At 41.2% G+C, this 21,302-nt stretch overlaps 1 protein-coding gene across 2 annotated transcripts in view; it reads right to left on the bottom strand.

Moving 5' to 3' along the window:
• LOC138452622 (hormonally up-regulated neu tumor-associated kinase homolog A-like) overlaps positions 1-21,302 on the bottom strand; it is a 387,623-nt gene that overhangs the window by 8,150 nt on the left and 358,171 nt on the right. The window contains exon 10 of one of the 2 annotated variants that reach the window (XM_069605015.1): positions 14,252-15,735. The exons of the other annotated variant lie outside the window; for it this stretch is intronic. Within the exon in view, the coding sequence (XP_069461116.1) occupies positions 15,692-15,735 (44 nt within the window). The 3' untranslated portion in view covers positions 14,252-15,691. Of the gene's footprint in view, positions 1-14,251; positions 15,736-21,302 lie in introns of those variants that run through there. 2 annotated transcript variants of the gene reach the window in all.

Here is a 21,302-nt window from a genome sequence, read left to right as displayed (position 1 = left end):
GCTTTATTCGGCAACCTCATGTCCACACTGATTCTCACCAAATCAAGTTATTTGGGTTTTCTTGCCACAACTATGGGTAACACCCTGGGTGTCAGTCCTTCCACTTTCTCAATGATGTCGAGCTGTGTGAGGTTCTCTAGCTCCTTGTCAACAAGTTCCTGCAAATGTAAAGGGATCTGCTTGTGTTTCAAGGTGACCGGGCCAATGGTGTCATCTATGTGCAGTTTGATGGGGTCTCCTACCAGGTCTCCAATGCCCACAACCACATCAGCAAATCTTTCCAGCACCGTTTGGACATCCTTGATATTACCACTGTATGCAAACCTCACTAGCTTCAGTGCCTCTGCTGCTGCACAGCTTCGTTTGTGATGAAGAATCTGTCCTTGATTGAATTGGATCCATGCTCCAACAAATATACCCATCAGGGATACCTATCAGTGGGATAGGTCGGTCTCCTCCAAAGGTGAATATGCGTGCCCTTGGTAGTTTCAAAACTGGAGGATAGGCCATCGCTTCATAGTGTCTTTTCGCCATAACATTCATGGAAGTGCCGTTATCCACCAATACAGGAATCTCAAAACCATTGACTCGTACTGCACATGTGGGCTGTCATCTTGCCTTTTCCTTTATCTCACTCACATTGGATATAAAGAAAATATTCTCTTCATCCTCCTCTTCTGCATCCTGCCAGTCACATCTTCTTACTGATCCATGAGGGCTACACTCTGGGAACGTCGTTGTCTAAAGGACACCACCCTGACACTCCCTCTCTATATCACGACTGCATAGGGTGCGTGACACACCTGTGCGTAGTGGTCAGGGTCACCACATCTGCCACATGCCTGGACTTTTGCATGACACTTTGATGGGTGTGGGAGATCGTATCCCACTGTGGGTATGACGCTTGTGAATTTGCTCTTTTCTCTCTTGCCGGTGTCATGTTCCTCCGGGCCCCTCTCAGCCCCTGGTTGTGCCCCATGGAAAGTCATCGATTTTCAGTGTGCATATGGGCACATTCATCCTGAAGGCATGTGTGTTTGCCAGCTCATATGATGCTCCCAGTGCGAGAATCCGTGCCAACGTCAGGCCAGGTTCTCTGAACGCTTGACTTTGCAGTTTTTCTGTTGCACAGCGTTGCATTAATTGGTACTTATCATCCCCTCTTCATTGTCTCACACACACATGGATAAGGGGTGTCACTGTTGGCCATGGAATGTATCTAGAGAGTCATTGTCATTTTGTTTGGCGTTTCACATGATGAATCTTTCGTAATCCATATTGGCGAGGGGCATAATGTGTTCTCTTAGTGCAGTTTTCGTGGCTGCAAAGGAGTTGGCAAAAGGCAGCAGCGTTTTGAAAATCTGATGGGCCGTGGGACCAGCTACATTGATGAGGTCTGACATTTGGCCTCATCATTGGTTTCCCCTGTGGCCCTAAAATACATCTCCAGGTGATCAATCCATAAGTTCCATCTTGGTCCCAGACTAGAGGTCGCCTCAGAGACATCAAGCTCAGGCATTGGGGAAGGTGATCCCTGTTGGCAGGGCAATTGTATTCCTTTTTGGGCAGCACCAGTGGCTGCAGCCACATTTCCATGATTTCCATCCATATTGCGAGTCTAAATGGGTGTATGTGTTTACTGGTGCGCAGGCACACCTTCCTTACAGGGACCGCAACTCAGAGAAAACGTGTCCACACTACTCCTTAACACTGGGAAACTGGATGCAGTGGGGCATCTGTGAGCAGTACAGCACACACCAAGTGAACCGTTGGGGAACACACTAGGAAAAAATGAGGGATGAAAAGAGGAAAGAAGACAGAAGAAACATTGAGCTTTAGTTTTCTTTTTTGTTAAATGCTGCGCATCCATGGATGCTCCAAAAATTGTTTGTGGAGGCACACATGCACTCCTCTGGGGAGCTGCAACCTTCATATGGGAATGGAACATGAATTCCTCACTGTGACGAAAGAGTCAGCTCCACGGCAGGTGACCGTCGATCCGTCACACAGTGCCCTCTGTCAGTGTGCCAGGGATGACCGCTGCATGGCCAAACCATAAGGTCTGTTACAGTGATGACCTCCTCTTCGCCATTGTTAGATGGGCCCACCCTCGGGTAGGCCTAGCACTATGTTGGCCCTCGACCCCACAGAAGACTCTAGAGATGTTGGTATCCATCCGTGCTCCGCTCATGCACTGTCTTACACGTTGTGGAAATGCCCTGTTTATTCACATGGCGGAGTGACATAACTCTGTTGTGTGCTTTCTTAAAGCGCCACACCACACTGAGCACTTTTGGGCGTAACATTTCTACAACTAAAATAGAGTAGTGTCACACATGATGAACTGCATTCTTTGTGTGTGAGTGGTTTGTTGTCCCCCTTGTGACAGCCATAAGCTGCAGCTCTGCTTTTTGTTTTCCTGTATTTTATGTTGCATTTACTTTGTGGTTCACCATGTTTCCAAGAACAAATATCCAAACTTAAAACAACAAAAGATCTGGCAGAAATTTTGGAGGACATCAATTCAAAACTGGCCAACTACAAAACGGAAATCGAACAGAGAAAGTTGCGTAAATTCAAGAGAGACACTTTTGACTATTTAAATGACATACAGTCTACACTTGGCAGGAATACTACCAACAAAGGAACTTTAATCGCAACAGACAACGCAATACAGGTTCAACAAACTCTGGCAACAGTAGTGATAGCAGCATTGGCGAACCTATACAGAGACCTACATCGGAAGAAACCAACCAACGAGACTTATCTGAGGAGAGAAATAGATCTAGAGCGTTAAGAATTCCAAGCTTCCCAACAAACAAAGAAATTGACCCTAACTCATCTACTGTGGCTTTTTTAGGCCTAAGAGAAAAACCAGGAGAGGGAAGAAAGCCTCAAACAAAAAAGCAAAACAAATAGGGATTAACAATCTGGTGGTGAATATCTCCAGTAAGTCTCTAACAACAGAACAACTTAATCTACTTAATAAAGGACTCTCTTTTGTGCCCACTTGTAACACCTCGCTCTTCCAGGAGAAGATCTGCTTACACAGATTGCTGAGAAAACTGAGGTTAAAAATCTTCTTTGCTACAAAACCAGAAATGGCACCTGAACCAACCCAAGATGACTTGCTGGAAATTCGCCCAAAAAGCACATTTGACCCCCATGTTCAGAATTCTATCTTAAACTTGTTTGAGAAAAGTGTTCTCCAAGATTTAAGTAAGATTAATTACAAGAGAAAAACACCCATCAATATTAAGAATCGTCAACTTGATTTGATTGATGAAAAGTGAGGAGATCACCATCAAACCAGCAGATAAGGGGGGTGCCATAGTTATTATGGACACATCTTTCTACAACAAGAAATGCATTGAACTTCGTAATGACACGGACACTTATGTTGCACTGGATAGAGATCCACTACCGGAGATTAGAATATTGATAAACAGAACGCTACACAAGGCAAAGGAAAACGAGTGGATCAGCGATAAGACTCATCAATTTCTAACCAACTCTCATCCTATCACTCCAGTCTTCTACGGACTCCCCAAGATACACAAAGACAAAGACAATCCTCCTCTTAGACCTATTGTAGCAGGAACGGAGAGTATATTTGACCCCTTGGCTATTTACATCGATAAACTACTGCAACCGATCATACAGGCAACATCTACCTACTTAAAGGACACAACCGACTTTTTGAACGGCCTCAAAGATTTTTCAGTTATCAGTGAAGAATGTATTCTATTTAGTCTTGACGTCTGCAGTCTATACACCTCGATCCCCCATGGCGAAGGTCTGGATTCTGTCGAATGTCTACTACTTAACAATTCAGAGATTCAGGGCAATCCACAATTTGTCCTAGAGTTGCTCAACCTCATTTTATTAAACAGTTACTTCAGATTCCAGGGTAAATACTTCTTACAGACTTCCGGAACCTCGATGGGATCATCGATGGCACCTGTCTATGCAAATACATTTATGTTTCAGTTTGAAAGCCAAAATGTGTTAGAACATCCCACATGGTCCCCTTACATCCTGACATGGAAGAGATTTATAGATGACATTTTCGGCATATGGTGTGGCACACGTGCAGAATTGGACCTGTTTTTTGAATACATCAATTCAATACATCCTCGTATCAAGTTCACCATGGAAGTCGGTAATCCATATCTCCACTTCCTGGATGTTAATTTGAGAATTAGTAACAACGTAGTCGCTACATCCATATATCATAAACCAACTGATGCAAACAACCTGCTACATTACTCTAGCTTTCACCCCAGAGCTATGCTCCAAAGCTTACCGTATAGCCAAATCCTAAGGCTTAAGAGGATAATTTCTGATCCAGAAGTTTTAACACAGGAATGCAACAACCTGGTGGATACATTTGAGAATAGAGGCTATCCTCAAGATGTTTTGGAAATTGCTAAAAACAGAGCATCAGAGATTAGACGCACCGACTTGTTAAAAACAAAAGCAAGTGGTAAGGACACACCGTTGTTATTTATATCGAAATTCTCAAGACAGAGTTTTCAAATCACAAGGAGCATCAAGAAGCATTGGAACATTTTTCACAATGACCAAACTTTGCTAGAATTATTCCCAACCCCACCAATGATGTGTTACAAAAGGGGTAGGAACATTAGAGATAAACTAGTAAGGGCAGAAAAAATACCGAAGGATAAGCAACTGTTTCTGACCACTAAAAAATTGGGCACCTTCCCTTGTTTGGGATGTACACACTGCAACAACGTCATCAAAGGTGATGTAGTAACCCACCCGAGAACTGGACAAAAAATTAAACTTAGAGACTACTCCACCTGTTTGTCATCAGGTGTAATATATTTACTGAAATGTCCCTGTGGGAAGGTATACATTGGCCAGACAAAAAGACCCATAAAACTAAGACTAACAGAACACAAATCAAACATACGATGTAAGAACCAATATTCACCAGTAGCCCGACACTTCAATTCTGAGAAACATTCCATTGCCCAAATTAAATTTCAGATACTTGAAGTTGTTAAACACCCAACAAGGTGCGGTGACTTTCAATCCCTCCTACTACAGAGAGAAGCCTATTGGATCGACAGAATGGGCTCTTTGCAACCTTGGGGCCTCAACGAAGATTTTACCCTTAATTGTTTCCTGTGAATAGGGTATGTTTGACCTCTAACACTAGCATCTTGTTGTTTTTTTGTAAAAATCAAAGTTATGTCAAGTTTATTTTATCTGGAAATTTTAACTGCCAACAAGTAATATCCGATTGTATTTTGCAATGACTTGTATTATTCTCTTGATACCCTTTTAATACATACTCCACTGAAGGTTGAACTAAAATGTATATATATGTATATACATATAATGAACTCTTGTGTTATATGTTGGACGACAACTTATGTATACAAACTGTGCTTATTTTCTTTTGTCCACCCTTTAGCCATACATTATGCGAATTAACCTTGTGAGTGGTTAAAATTCCCTCTTTCATTTGGACTCTGGCGGATGGAACTTGTTTCATTTTGACGTTTCTGTATTTCAGTGGCACCTCCTAATCTGTCTACTTCTCCATTGAATAGTCTCTTTTTGCTGACTCTGCAGGATTTCTCATTAGTATTGTTTACATTTTCTCTTCATATTTTTTTTCCCTTTATATTTTTATCTTTATTTTCATCCATTTTATTATTTATTCCACATATACTTTCACTCCTCTTGACACATTGTGGTTTACCTCGGCGGGCTCACCCGATGACTTCTTACTCCATTCTAAGATGGCCGATCCTTTAGGTGACTGCTTTAGTCCCTTCTCTATCTTCACATTCGCCAACCTTTTTCTTCCACATTGCGCGCCGTTCCCATAGCTGCTAGGACGCATTGACCGGTGGCGGCTGTCTTTGCGATTGGTCTCCTATTGTGCAGGTAAGCGCACGTTACCAGGCATTGTCTATCCCATTGAGATTTCTAGTTTAAGTACTTTCTTAACCTCGATCCGGGTTAATTCTCTGTTACACTTTTTCACAGATCATCATCTGCGCATTGAGACTCGTGGTGCACAAGTGCACTGTATTTGTTTTGCCTGAGTTCCGATCCCTACAAACCGCCCACTGAAGAAAGCGCATTGTCAGCACGCTGTGCCTGACAGCTCGCGCACCTTAACTGCTAAGCGTATACCACAAGGTATTTTTTTCATCAGCTAACACTTTAGTTGTGGATAGTATTGTATCAATATATGTTGTTTTAGTATTCCTCTCAAGCTCACACTTATATCGTATGCTCTAGAGTGCTTTGCTGACTCTTGATGAACGTTGAACAGAAGTTACACAGTGTTTAACGTGAATTAACCCCGAATATATCAGGCTTCCACGCCGTTCGAATATTTTCTCCAGCACTTGCCACTCCTCTTGTACACTCCACAGGTACTACATTTCTTCTAGTGCCTAGGGTTGAACTTACCTTTCATCATAGTTTGATTTCTACTCACCTGCTCCTCATTTTTGTTACAGCTGTGTCTTCTTCTTGACTACAGCAAACTATATTTCCCGTGGAGGATCTACACATCGCTTGATTCACCACCAAGGATCTCTATCTGCACCCGATGCCCTCGAACACTTTGCTTACTGGTAATTATACTTTCTTATATCTTGTCCTATATGGCTCCTTTATCTACCTACATTCTTTCTAAACACTTTTGAACGACGACTTCTCCTGCACTGGACTAGAAACGTCTCTCTGAAGCTCTTCTCCTCCCCTCACCCTGAATTTAACTGGGAATGAATGTGCCCTTATGGTACTAGATTAATTACAATTTCTCTGACAATGTAGTCTGTTCTGACTCACAGATGAGACTGAAATGTACAGCATGAGTTTAATGAATTACCTCAAGGTATAAAAAAACTTGTACAAACGTCCTCCCCTTTGTTTTTTTCCTTTTGTATGAAGAATTCAATTTTGGCCATATGAAGAAGAGGAAAGTATCCTCGAAACGCGTCGCCACATGAATTGGATTCCACCATTGTTTCAAATTTATTGTGACCTACTATTGCACTGCTTTGTTTCTTGAATTTGTAAATGTTTCTCCTTTTGAAATATTGTGTATTTGACACTTTAGATATAAACTTTTGCTATAAAAACACACAACTGAACCCTTTGGTTTATATGTTTATCCTAAAGTGTGCAGGGGACGGGAGGGTTCCCTTGTTGAATCCTCATTCCAATTGTCTCTTGTTTGTAGGGGTCTTGTGCCATGGCCTCAGTTCCTCCCCTGCACCTAAAATTAATCTACAGCATCTCTTAAATGTATGTTTAATTGCCATTTAATTTGAGGTGTGCATCAATAAGCAACCTTTTTCACCCTGTTTCCACCCTCACAAGCCCAAATCCATTGAGTTGGTGGAGGGTGCAATCCATGATGAGCACCCTAAAAACCCTAGGATTTGACAGCACGTGTTTCTACTAAAGCAACTCAATCTAGCTGGTGAAATATCCACAGCCTTTTGGTAGTAGAGCATGGTTGTACCACAGGAATGAGCATACTGGCCGTCCCCAGTGAAATCCAGTGTTGAGATTATGGGCACATGTTGTAATTATTCACATGCCTGAATGTTTTAGAGGCAGTGGAGGCTGGGAACCAATCTGTCCATTGCAAACGGACATTTCTCCTCTTCAATGGCACAAAGAACTAAACGCTACTGTAGACTTTCCTGAGTGGGCACAATTCCATGAAACAGGGGTTTTGCCCTTGCCCCTTCTTAATGAAAGGTCTCTCACAATCTTATCATATATTTCTTCCTGCTAGGGAGAAGGGAAAAAAAGGGGTAGTCACTCTATGGGAATGTCCTAGATATTGGTTTTGAGCAAAGTCAAACTGGCCCCCAGCACAAAGGCCTGGGAAGTCTGATATCCTGGGAAAATCGCCATCCTTATAGTTTGGCAAGAAAGAAAAACAGGCACGGCTGCAGCCGGTGTCATTTTTTTTACCCCGTGCCAGCGAATGGGCAATTATAGGGTCATTACAGACCTGCCGGACCCTGTTATTGCCCATTTGCGGGCGCCAGGAAAAAGATGCTCCCCATTCCCATTCAGCCCCATATATTTATAACGGTGCCAGTGCATACGACATGCTGTGCTCGCGGGTGCCACTCTGCCCACCAGGTCAGACCAGCAAGCCTACCGGTACCGTAGTTCCCGGACTGGCAAACTTATAATGAGGTCCATGGTCTCACTGGCTTGTGATTTACCCTCTTACATATTCATAGAGTCCTCATTTGGCAAAGGATGAAACTGAGATGCCGTTGCATGATTAGCCAGGTTTGCGCCTATCCTTGTTCATTTCATCTATTATGGCATGTATTATTTATTACTCTGTATCTTCACCCAAGTTTGTGCCTGATGAGGTATGAAAAATTGCCCAATACCAAGATGATACATTGAATGGCAAGCCTAAGAAACATGGGTTGGATCTAGACATTTCAAGAATTGATTTGGCATTCCCCCTGCGAAATTCCCAAATGTTGCACTAATCCTAATGGTAACATTTTGATCAAGAGTATACATATAAATAAGATTCCTCATTGGAATGACAGATCTGATATGGACCAAGCCACTAATATGTAATTTCCCTCATCCAGGTGTAAACCTCTGACTATATTTTCATTGATGTTGTGTTATTGAGATATCACAGTTATTTTTCAGTTACCAAGCAACATGTCTGTGGCCACGCAGGATTGCTGACAATCCTTGCAGGGACATGCCAATGAACCCATCACTGCACACCTTTCATGAGAATTTATAAATAAAGAGTAGGAGCGAGGTTGTCAGGAATATCTCAAATCTAAATCTAATGTATAAAGTATTATATGATGCAGTACCTATAATTTTGGCGAATGTAAATAATGCATTGGCAAGTACAAAGCCAGGATTTCAAATACTGGAGAAGCACTAGGATGAGTCCTCAAAGCAAAGAATTGTCTCTACTAATCATAAAATTGTCAGATTATGAGGAATTGCCCCTGGATTTAAAAAGAAATATGATTTGCAAACACATGCTTCAATAGAGACATTTGGCTATCTCTATTTAAATTTAAAACAATGTGGGATTGTAGTGGTATTAGGACTTTGAAGCAATCAGAAAGTAACACAATTAAATGTCTAACAAAACAAGAGAAATTACTTCTTTAATCAAAAACGTTAAGCACAGTTGCAAGTAAAATTCACAAACAGTTTCAACTTCAGTAGCTTCCTCAATGGGTACTAGCATGTAAATGACAATTTCTGATGCCAGATGGACTATGCATGTAAATAAAGTATTTGTACTTCTGTAGGGAGATGATAGGAGGCATCCATGTTTGCTGCACCAGGATAACAACTGGTCTTTGGTGATAACTCTGATTCTTAGTTTTAATTCTTTTTTAAATGATTGTATATGATTAATGAAATATCAACCTTTTACAAGTTATATCACAAGTAGCAGAGAATAATTAAGAACTAGGTAATACAGTTTAAAGGGTCATACATAATTACAACTAACTATTCAAATCTAATTCATACAACATTAAAAAAGCTTTAGTTGCACAAGATATGTAAGACCAGATAAGACCAATTAAATTGCATTTCCCCCCAAAAAGCATTGCCAAAAAATGTTTTTTGTCTATAAACTCCAAGCTGCATACAACATTTTTAAAATGCAGAATGCGTAGAGCAAGTAAGGCAGAACATTTCATAATCAAGTGTTTCAAATTCTCAATTTTATTTTTATTACCACACAAATGACAATAAGACATTCTTTAGGGAGCAGATTCTGAATACTTAGAGTTTCTCTGGTGGGTAACAGGTTTAACTTAAACCTCATACAATTTCCACACACCTGGGCATTTGGAAACTGCCTGGGGCATTGTGCCAACACTCCAATCTTTCAACGTTCATTCCTTAATTGAGCGTAATGGCCATAGCTATGGGTTATGTTACATGTATCAACTCAGTCCTTACGGTATATGGCTAGTTTAATGAAACAAGGATTTTGCACCAATGCCTCACTCGAGATATTAAGGCATAGCTGAGAAAAACTTAAAATCGAGTTTACTACTGAAGCCCCTAACAAAGTCTGTAAATCATTGAATAAAGAATCCTGAAGTGGATCAATGAATTTGCAATAAAGCAGCAATTTCTTTCATTTTTCAGTTCGCAAAGATTTGAAGCCAAGCTCAAAGCAAAGGGAAGCTGCCGAAAGACAATTTGGGAGCTTGAGAATTTTGCACCCTATCATTGACTTAAGACGATCCAATTTATACATAACCCTGGATTGGAAAATCTCAAAATTATAAATTAGTTTTGGGACAACATTTCCTTCATAAAATGTAATTAATGGCAGTGCTGAAGATGTACCATGTTTTGTGTTGATTTTGAAAATCTGACCAGCTAGTAAAATAGCCTTACGACAGAGAAAATCACTAATGCAGGTCTTATTCTGTTTATCAGTAATTGTTCTTAAGCAGCAAATTTATCCTATGCGCTGTCATTTCCCTGTATAAATATGCATCTCATACAAGTTATTTGTGAATAATACTTAGAATGAACTGTTCTCACTTTTAAAAGTGCACACAAAAATCCAAATGTATTGTAAATCCATTAATTATTCTATATGTAAAATGTACTTACATAACAGTTGGACGTGGAAAAAGTATAACTTTAAGAACCAGTGACTGGCGATCTATTATCTGATTGCATGCTATTGATGCTCTTGAGGCCAATGGCTTTTGAAGTCATGGGTCAGCCATGTGGCAAAGACAGGCCTCTTATACATCATCAGGTAAACTCATTAAGCTGGGTTGCAGTCACAGAGACGCATGCTTAACTTAAAAAAATACAGAATAAACAGAGGTGTGCCTAAAAAATGAATGTCAACAGTGCCCTTTTCACTTTATGACTTAAAGTTGGTCAAATGGACAAGGTATGCTTTCTACAGTACAATGCTTGAAAGGGGTTTATGATCCACTCAGCTTGAACCTTTCTGAACCCCCTGCTCGGCTATAAAATACCATCTGACCATATTTAATTTTATGGCTTGGAAAATCACTGAGCCTTGAGTTAATTGTTACCTTAATTGGCCTCCATGTACAGAAAAGCAAAATAAATAAAATTGTCCATTTAAAATGGCACAAATAATATAGATTAGGTTTTCACTTTTAAATTCACAACACTTAGGGCGTCTGAGAAAGCAACCATCTTTCCAGACACGGAGGGACATGCCTCACAACTTGATTCTTAACATGGTATATTAATGTTCATACATTATGAATACATGTGCAATAATTTACTAACTTTGGCATTTTACATGCTGCTGAAGTGTGTAACGTTTCTACAAATGATGATTTGTAGTGTTATATCACACACCCATTTCTCAGTAATGGCATATATTCCAATAAAAATGTATGGAGGTAAAATTGATTTGGGTCCAAATCTGAACAGAACATCCCCTTCACACATGGCTAAATATATAGGAGCTATCCTAATAAAGGGGCGTTTCACTTCTGAAGGGAACACATGAGAACATTTAACCAATGGAAAATGATTATGTCAAATGATACTGCATGCGACAATGTAGCCTCTATATAAGCCCACACACACATAAACTAGAGAGTCTGGGATTCTGAAAAGTCTGCATATAGGGAAGGCCTGCCCGATCAGATAAGTGCTGGTGAGGGATAATACCTTGGACATGATTGTGAGGACCCCCTGGAGCTGTGAGATGTCATCCCGGTCCTGTGCTTTAAAAGAGAAACCCAGAAGTCAGTATACAACCCCCGATAGCATATTCAAAATCCATTAGGGGAATCCTTTTCCACCTAAGCCCCTCCATGGGGTGGGCTGAAAGGGAGGCCATTGGGGAAATTATTATAAATAGAATGCCATTGCATTTCAACGTGAAATGTCCATTGCTCTCTGTCTATATCCAAAGCAATGGGGAAACTATTTAAACAGAATGCCCTAACAATGATTTAAGTGCACATTGTTTTCTGACTGTAGCCCAGTAAATTAAATCCTATGTTTTCAGAGGTACCGTTTAAGACTAGAACTGTGAACTGGCACACAACGCTTCACAGTTTACAGTCGATTGTTAAAAATTTGATCCGTGAAAGCCACAGTTAGATAAAAAGAGAAATTCTGTGTACAAAGACACAATTCAAATGGGATGAGAAGGAATTTAGCTTGTCCACTTCCATGCTTAGAAATCAATGCCAATTTAAATAACCATTTTAATATTTCTGATAATATCACCTTGAAAAGAATTGTATTGTAGCAAAGTGGCCTGAACTTGCTTGCACTTGGTTGTAAAGTGTATTATGAGTGACTTCCCCAGCATACGGTTAGGGTACTACCTTTGGTTTTGATGTACTATTTTCATAAAAATCAAAGTATCAATCAAATACAGCCTGTTTCGTGTCCAAAAATGTTGGGATGGGATTGTGTAGCGGGGTTGTTCCAGCTCTGTGAAACCAAAGGTAGGGCTCAAATATATTCTAGTAATCAAATGAAATGTCTTAACGTGGCCAGAAGGGGTGTTCCTAGAAATGTCCCACCTCGACAATGTAGTTGAGGATGGATGCTTGCTTTTGGATTTTGGGAGATGATGGGGTGATGAGGTTACAAGGTACAGGATACCCTGTTTGGTGGGCCTCCGTCTCCATCTCCACCTTCCATTATACCCAGCAACTGCTTTTCCCAAAGCATAGCACTCACCACATTCTAGAAAACTCCCATGGAATGTAAAGAATCACAAGTCACCCGAGCTCGGAATCTTAACAACAGTCACATAAAAAAGGTGCATGTTAGTCCTCCTCACATTGGTCTGACAGAAAGAGATCTGCCTACTAGCCACTCCCATTATGTAACGTGAAGCCGTTATTCTGCCACTCTGAACAGACAGTGCTTAGAGAGACAGTGGGCCTCATTATGAGCATGGCGGTAGCTGGGCCTGTATGGCAGGCACGGCTACCGCCATGCTCGCTACCGGCACTGCCTCCCGCGATTGGGCAATAACCGGCTCATTACGAGATGAAGGGGCCGGTAATTGCCCATTCGCGGCTGGCGGTAATGCCGGGCTCCTGATCCCCATTCTGCCCAGGGCAGAATGGGGGTTGGGAGCATGGTTGCACAGGCACAGTTTATAACTGTGCCGGTGCAATCACGAGTTCTGCTCGCGGGTGCCGCACAGCCCACCCTGTAAGACCTGGCGGGCTGTCAGGAACCCACGAGGGAAACTTGGAATAAGGCGGTATGGTATGGACAGTGCCGGTGCCATACCAGCACCGTCCATACCGTACCGCCAGGGTCCTAATGAGGCCCAGTATATTGTAAAAAAAAACACATCTTACTTAATATTTATTATCTTGTTAATACAGGATCCTTTCTTTGCATGTTAATGTTAACAGAACGATTTCAATAGTCATCTAAATTGGCATAATTTTCTAGGAATGGAAATGGACACCTAAACTTCCCCTCATTTCACTAGAATTACACACATTAACTGGTTTACTCTACAGTATGTATAGAGGAAGATTCAAGAATAAAGGGGCATTTGGCTGTGTCCACTCAATAGCAATGTATTTTTAGATGTTTAGCGTTTTTAATGTCAAGTGACAGACCCTCTTTTCATTTTTCCACAGATCTGGCCCCACACACTCGTGCTTACAGACATAAAAGAACACACTGTATTTATACATTCTTAAATTATTTTATTTACATTTATTGACTTGACTTGATGTGAACTTTGCAATACATAAATACATTAATATATAATTGACTTTACAATTTGGCACTGCTGTAAATTGTTTCAATCAGTAAGGTGCTCAGTCAGGTTATTCTGTTCTTTGTTGCATCAGTGATATCACGGGGGCCTTGAAGGTGGTGGGCATTGGTGGTGGGCATTTTTTCTGGATTTAGGTGAATGAGGCTGAGGCTTGCTGTACTAAGGTGGGGAAGGTTCCTCATAACAACATGAGTGTGTTGAAGGGACAGGCATTCTGTCTTTCCATCACCAGGAACTGATTTCATCCAATGTTTGCATTTCTGGGTGTGATTTGCTGCTCAGAAAAGAAAGGACAGAATTGTGGTTCTTAGATTAATGGGCATAGGTTACTATGCCTAGCCCATAACAGTTAATGTTTTTAACTATTGCTAATACTGTTTGAAAGTGAACAAATATGTGAAAATAATGTAGACCATCACACCTGCAAAGTGTGTGTAGATGCTATTAATGATCTGTTAACTCTCCACAGTAAGAGTTCCTAATGGGTAGTTGGGTGACGGGGCATCTGTGCACCTCTTTCTGGAACCATAGGGCGGGTGAGAGGGTTGTGTACTACCATGAACAGCAAGCAGGTCTGGTGGGGCAATAACCAATTAGACATATTGGCATACCCAGGTCTGAGAAGAGGGGAGTGGTGGTGTGGGGGGAAGTCGTTTTTAGTGATGGTTTCAAGGGGAGAGGAGTTCTGCAAGTGATGTGTTGCAATGATACCAGTAGTTTCAACCTTCATGTTGACGGGGCAGGGTATTGTGGATAGGAGATAGTGTGCTGGGCATTGTAGGGATGAAAGCCAAAGGTGTGAAGGAGAATACAATTCTATGAGTGCTAGCAGCAATCTATGAGAGTGATGAGGTGGGTAGAAGACACGGTTCTTTCTCATCAATAAAGTGAATATCAAAAGATGTGACCACTACCAGCTGCCCCAGTGTTTTACCTGCTGCTTGAGTTGTAAAGCCAACTCCCAAGGGCTTTGTCTGCAGCCCCAAGATGTTTTATGGGACCTGACCCAACACTAGGAGGGAATGGTGAGGTGTTGGCTCTAAAGATGACAAACATAAAATATATTAACAACATGGATATGTCATTTCAGTTGACACATTGTGCATAGTAAGAGCAAATCATATGATTTTTGGTGAGGTTCATGGGCATCCCATTTTAGTCAAAGGACATACATATTTCCTTGGAGGTGGAAGATGGTTTCCTGGGAGATTGATTCTACTGAAAGTCCCGGCGCTTGTTGAGAGAGTAGGTGAGATCCTCAAATATTAGTGTGACTTGCAAAGTATGTTCCTTGGCGGGTGAGCAATAAATTGGGTTTATGCAAATGTTATGATTTGACCCCGACACTGGTCACTATGGGTTCACTGGAAGAAAGCGCATTGAATGTCAAGCAGATGGTGTGCGTTGATTGACAACCGCAAGATGGCCGCTCCCATAATTGCCAAACAAATCTGGAATTACAATGTGGTTCGCTGCATTCCAACTTTGTTGCCCTCAACGCTAGTTCTCTGTTTTTGCTCGTGCTACTGTTACTCTCATATTCCTTCAGTTCTGATTGAGACTTCTTTATGTCTATTCCTGTGGTTTTCCTTGCTCCACTCCTTTGATTGGGTCTTACTGCCTGTTGCCTGCAATCCATTCCAGGCCTTCGGGTTCCTTTTTTCCACCATTTTCGCCAGAGTTCTTCAGTGCCTTCATCCTCTCCATTTTGGGATTCAGCTCCAGTTACATCTGCTTCTGTGGTCTCAGTCTTCTTCATCCTTCAGTCTCATTCTACAAGGTTTTTTGTGGGGGGCGGTTTCCTTGGGTCTGACCTTTCCGGCAGCCAGTCCGCCCGGTTCCAGCTTTGGGAGTCCTGCCTGCTAGGAAGGACTGTCCTTTTCTTCACAGTACCAAGACCTCCAACAAAGCACAGGTGAGACCTAAGCCTGAAAGCACATCCAAAAATACATTATTCAATGCCTCTATATTGCTCCTTGTAATCTAAAATACTTATGAGTAAATAATACATATTTACAGTATTATACCAATATATAAAACCTAGTCCCATAAAATTTGTACTGGATTTTAGTAGGGGAAAGGACAGGAAAGAGACAGACTGTACAGCAAACTTTCCTTAAATAAATTACCTTCAGCATTGGGGGAGGTTACCCTTCTCCTTAGGTCTTTTCCTTTTTATATTAGGCACCTAACACTGTTCTCTTAGCGAACTTCAGCCATTTGTGTGACATGGTCTGTACAGTGAAGACATTCCTGGCTTCCATTTAGAGCTTGGCACCATTTAAAAGATGGTCTTGGAAACACTGTGTTCAGCAGTGATGTTGGCCCTTGTAATCACTCTCCATTTTAAGCATTACTTGAACTATTAACATAGCAGCAAATGTTCTATCATGAACTCATTTTTCTTTTTGCAGTTCTGGCAGGATATGGTGGAGGGTCACCATGAGGGCATGGGTTTACACCCCACATGCAACCACTTCCCTCTTGGGATGCAATGCAGGCTCAAAGTATCCCTTATGGCTTTAATATTGTAGCTGTGTGCAAATCTGGGCAGTGCCTCTGGTGTCAGGAAAGAGTAGAGGATGAATATTGACACGTACACAAGGTGCTGTTACACACAGAGGAATGGAACTATAAGGAGAGAGGACAGTGGACACATTTCCTCTGTCTAAGGAATGGACTGGACAGAGTAGAACACGTGAAATAATGGCTGGTTGGGTATGACCGAAAAGGAGGCCAGAAATAATGGTTGTTTGGATAGTGAGAGAAAAGGAGGCCAGTGCCCTGTGGTGTGTCAGCCCATCTGGGGGCCAGTCAGGCATGGCCATCAATCAGGAGTGTCCAGGGGTTGCAGCTGTGACCTCTGGTGACTCCCATGTGACCCCGGCCACTGCCTCTGTGACCCCTGCTAAATGAGTACAGAGGCAGGGCTCCTGCGTGCAAGTACAGAAACGAGGAATGGCTCTGTGCTTCCTTGCTTGTGTTTTTGTGCACGGGAGGTGAGAGCACCTCAGAAGCAGCATCCGGACCGGTGCTGACTCAGAGGTAAGTGAAAGAAACATATCATTGTGTATGTGTACCCCATAAACGGGACGGCCAGTTCAACCAGAGCAATTGTAACCTTCCTACTAACTGGGTAAAAATCATGTTATATAACAAGAAAGGAAGTGCTAGTTCGTCAGAGATAATTCTAACATTAAAATAGACTGTTTTTTTAATATTCAAAAATACAAAATATTTATAAAAAATACATTTCTGATATATGCTTTCACATTTCAGTGCATCATATAAATAATTTGACAAAGGGTAACATACAAATTCTGATTCCACAGAAGTTCTTACTAAAGAAATTGCTGCCAAAGTGGAAAAGGCAAATGAATGGTTGAGTAAACAAGAATCGGAGTATCTAGTTCTACTGAATGGCCGAGTTCCTGTTTGTTACATATTGCCTAAAGTTCACAAAAATTAACAAAATCCACCAGGAAGACCGATAGTCTTGGGCGTTTCGTCCATCCTCGAACCCCTATGTAAATACATATACTTTTTACTTAAGACCACTGGTAAAAAATACGCAATCCTACGTACAAGACACCAGGAGTGCTATAAATAAAATTGAAGGACAACAATTTGATCCTCACAATAATCTACTAGTGTGTTTGGATATGTACCCGAAATTCTTCAGAAGGCTCCTATGGAGGTTATTGAGGAAATGTTATTACGAGAGGATGGCCACCCAGTTCCAAATTCTTTTTTAATGTGGTGTAGGGAAATTGCCTTGACAACATTTTCTTTCAATTCCAGGCACAATTCTATCTACAGACAGAAGGAACAGACATGGGGCCATCATGGCACCTATCCTAGTCAACTCTATGTAGATATGCTTGAGAGCGCTAAAATATTTGCAGATACTAATCCGTATAGAGCACAAATACTGATATGGATTAATGGTTAAGACCGAGCACAACTACCCAGCTCTACTACACACATCATAAGCGCATTCGGATGCCTCTATGGATAATAAGGTATCTATGATATGGAGGGATGATTTATGTACGATATTAACAATACCAACCAGAAAATATATTAATTATTTTCGCACTTACCCCTGATGAATGTCCTACAAGAATATTAGGGACATAAGCATGTAGGGTTAACTTTCCTGAATACATTCACTTCAAAGATTGTATCTTGAAATACCAAACACCCAAGGGGTGCTTTGATTTTGATATGGTTGATAATTCATAAATGTATATGTTTTTATATTGTGAATAGAATTGGTGTCATTGTTGATTTTCGTTGTATGATTTATTTTGGGTGGTTCTTGTATATATTGATGTTTGTATTGCCACTAAGGAATTTGCATTATGTGGTTTGTATTTTACCCTTTGGCAAATTATGTATTAGATGCACTGAAATGTGAAAGCATATATCAGGGGTTTCTTTTTATAAATATTTTGTTTTTTTGAATATTAATAAAACATTTTATTTTAATATTAGTATTATCTGTGACAAACTAGTACTTCCTTTCTGCTGTTGAACTAGCACTTCCTTTCTGCTGTTTATTATTTTTCTGTCTGACTTTATGCTGGATCCACTAGTTACGTGTGTTTCCGCCAAGTCTAATCAGAGTAATGTATCCCTTTCTTTCATAAACAGATGATTGTATTCTACTGGACTAAACTCCAAAAGGGTTAAGGAGTAGTCTGAACTATGCAACGACTTATTTTGATTTAAATGGCCTGAGTTTAAACTTAAACAAAACATAAATAGTTGCTTTTGGCAGTTACAAAAAGAACCAGGTCTGGCCCTTCAACAGTGTTAATATTGATATCGCTGATTCATACAGTTACTTGGGCACGCTATTTGCAAGCAATTGCTTGTGGTCTGCACACTTAATGCTTACTGGAAAATTGGCTACAGGCGGGCGTAGGGTGGTCTGAAGAGATTCTACCACAAATATGGTAGCTGAAGTTTGGATAAATGCATCCTGGTGCTGAAGGCAAAAGTATATTAATTGGTTTTGTACTCCAGCGAAATCTGGGGCAGTATGTGTTCTCGGGCCAAGATTGTATTTGCATACCTATTTGAGGAAGCTATCGGGAGTCGGTCCAAGCACCTCAGGACGACCCCTTGCACTTGAGGTTGGGCTTTTGAACATTGGTGTGCAAGCCGAATATAGATTTCTTGAATATTTTCAGAAACTACACACTCAGGCCTTTCGGAGAACCCCAATATTAGAAATCCGATGTAGGAGTTATCAAAAACCGACAGTTATGGCAAATACTCCTGGCAAACGAAAAGTGGTTTATTATGTAGAAAGTGGGGCATTGATTTTAATCAGTTAAGGGGAGGTCTGCTGTCCACGCAACAAGCTAAAAAAGAGAATAAGATAATTAGAATTTGATCTAGCTCTATATAGCATGAGGAACTTACGATCATTGTGGCATTTGAGGGCAGCACGAAATACTCAACAGGAGAATTCTTTGTGGAGTCATATTCCATCCCCTACTTAAAACATATTGTTGCTATTGGGATAAGGGGCCATATGGCAGTTTAGGTCTAAGAATTGTACTTGTGACAGTGGCGCCATGGAGGTTTTGCTGCATTTCCTGCTCATTTGCACAAGACTATTTGACCTTAGACGACAGTGGCTTAAAATACATTTTATTTGCAACAATATAAGATCGGTTCTGAGGCAATGAACTTGGTTCTGTCATTTATAGATGTTTATTTAGTAAGGTTATATGCAAGCAGAGTATAGCCTCTTTTAACCGTTTTGGAAAGGAATATTAACATTCTGCATTTTATTGCTATCATGGGTGGCTAGAAATTGTATTGTATTTTTTAACAATTTGTCTTTTGATGAGTTTTGAGATTATATTTGGTTTTGTTATAACACATTTTACTATGTAAATGGTGTAAAGCGAAGTAAAGTATTACCTATTTTGTTATATGGTATGTATGCATTTATGCGTGTGTGAATGAGCGAGTATGTGCTGTGTAAATGATGTTTGAATGCATGAATAAGTGAGTAAATGATGTTTGAATGCTTGAATGTGTGTTTAAGTGAGCATGTCCTGTGTAAATGCTGTTTGAATGCTTGAATAAGTGTTTAAATGAGCAAATAAATGCTGTATGAATGTGTGAAATTGTGTTTGAATGAGGGAGTATGTGCTCTGTAAATGTTGTATGAATGCATGAATATGTGTTTAAATGAGAGAGTATGTGCTGTTTGAATGCTGTTTGAATGCGTGAATATGGGTTTTAAAAAGTGAGTACATGCTGTGTGAATAAGTTTCAATGCGTGGATTTGCGTTTGAATGAGCAAGTAAATGCTGCATGAATGCTTTTTTAGATGAATGCTGTGTGAATGCTGCATGGATGTGTGTTTGAATGAGAGAATTAATGTGGGTGAGCTTTTAATAGGTTTGGGCCAGCTTGCGAGGCTCATTTGGGCAGCGGGGGCTCAGGAGGGGGGAGGAGGAGAGATGTTTTACTGGGCATCTATGATACTGTATCATACATCACAGTAATAAATGTCACCCATAGTAAGAAATGGCTAGACTGATTGCAGGAAAATGTATTCTAGCCACATAATAACACTTGTCATTCTTGCTTTAAAAGCATAATAAAGAAAGCCCCATAAAGTGTATACTGGATTTTAGTAGGGGAACGGACAGGAAAGAGATAGACTCAAGGGGGGAGAAGGAGGGGGAAGGACAGGAGCCCATCTCCCTGCACCCAGCCATTTCTCTTGACCCAGCCAGAGGAATCATCTTCCATCCACCCATCCAGGGTGCCAGTGTGCCCCATCCACTGTAAAGCGCCAGATTGTGAACCATCTCCTACCTCCATACTGCACCTACAATCGCTGCCGGCATTGCGACTGTGATGTGGAGGTAAGCAAAAATGTCCACCACCATGTGTTGTATACACGTTGCCAAGCAACGCGGTCCCTGGAGCTGCAGCGACGTGATTGGCCCTGCTGTACCATTTACTTGCCCCGGCGGAACCAGAAGGCGGAAGCCGGCCTGGTCCTCCAAGGCCAGGTCTATAAGGCCACCCGCCTGTCCGTAGCAGGTACGTGCAGCACCCACTCCCGTTCACCCGCTCCACCCCTCAGCGTGAACATACATCCTCCAGCCACCTGAACACCGCCCACCCGGAACTGAATTCAAAAGTTACTTTTTACTAAGTGATCCTATCACATCGGCCACCCCTCATGCCGTTAGCACCCCTTGCGCTGCATAGACCAGCATCAGATCAGTCCATATCGTACTCCCAACTAAACGATTTTCTTTGCTCATTGCTTACGCCAGACTATATCATGTCACCACCGTACCTTCGACCTACAATAGCCTAACTGTGCAAACCTTGCACTGTATTTATCACTGTCAATCCAATTAGGAGACCCATGCAAAATATTTCTCACCTAAATTCATTTTGCTATGATTCTAGTTTGATGCTTTCAATATTGTGTATTTGCCTCCGCTCC

The sequence above is a fragment of the Ambystoma mexicanum genome, chromosome 4p, assembly GCF_040938575.1.
Source record: "Ambystoma mexicanum isolate Mex_15411 chromosome 4p, UKY_AmexF1_1, whole genome shotgun sequence".
In the NCBI taxonomy this organism is placed as follows: domain Eukaryota; kingdom Metazoa; phylum Chordata; class Amphibia; order Caudata; family Ambystomatidae; genus Ambystoma; species Ambystoma mexicanum.
The sequence above is the reverse complement of the archived record's forward strand: the minus strand, read 5'-3'. Positions and strand labels throughout refer to the sequence as shown.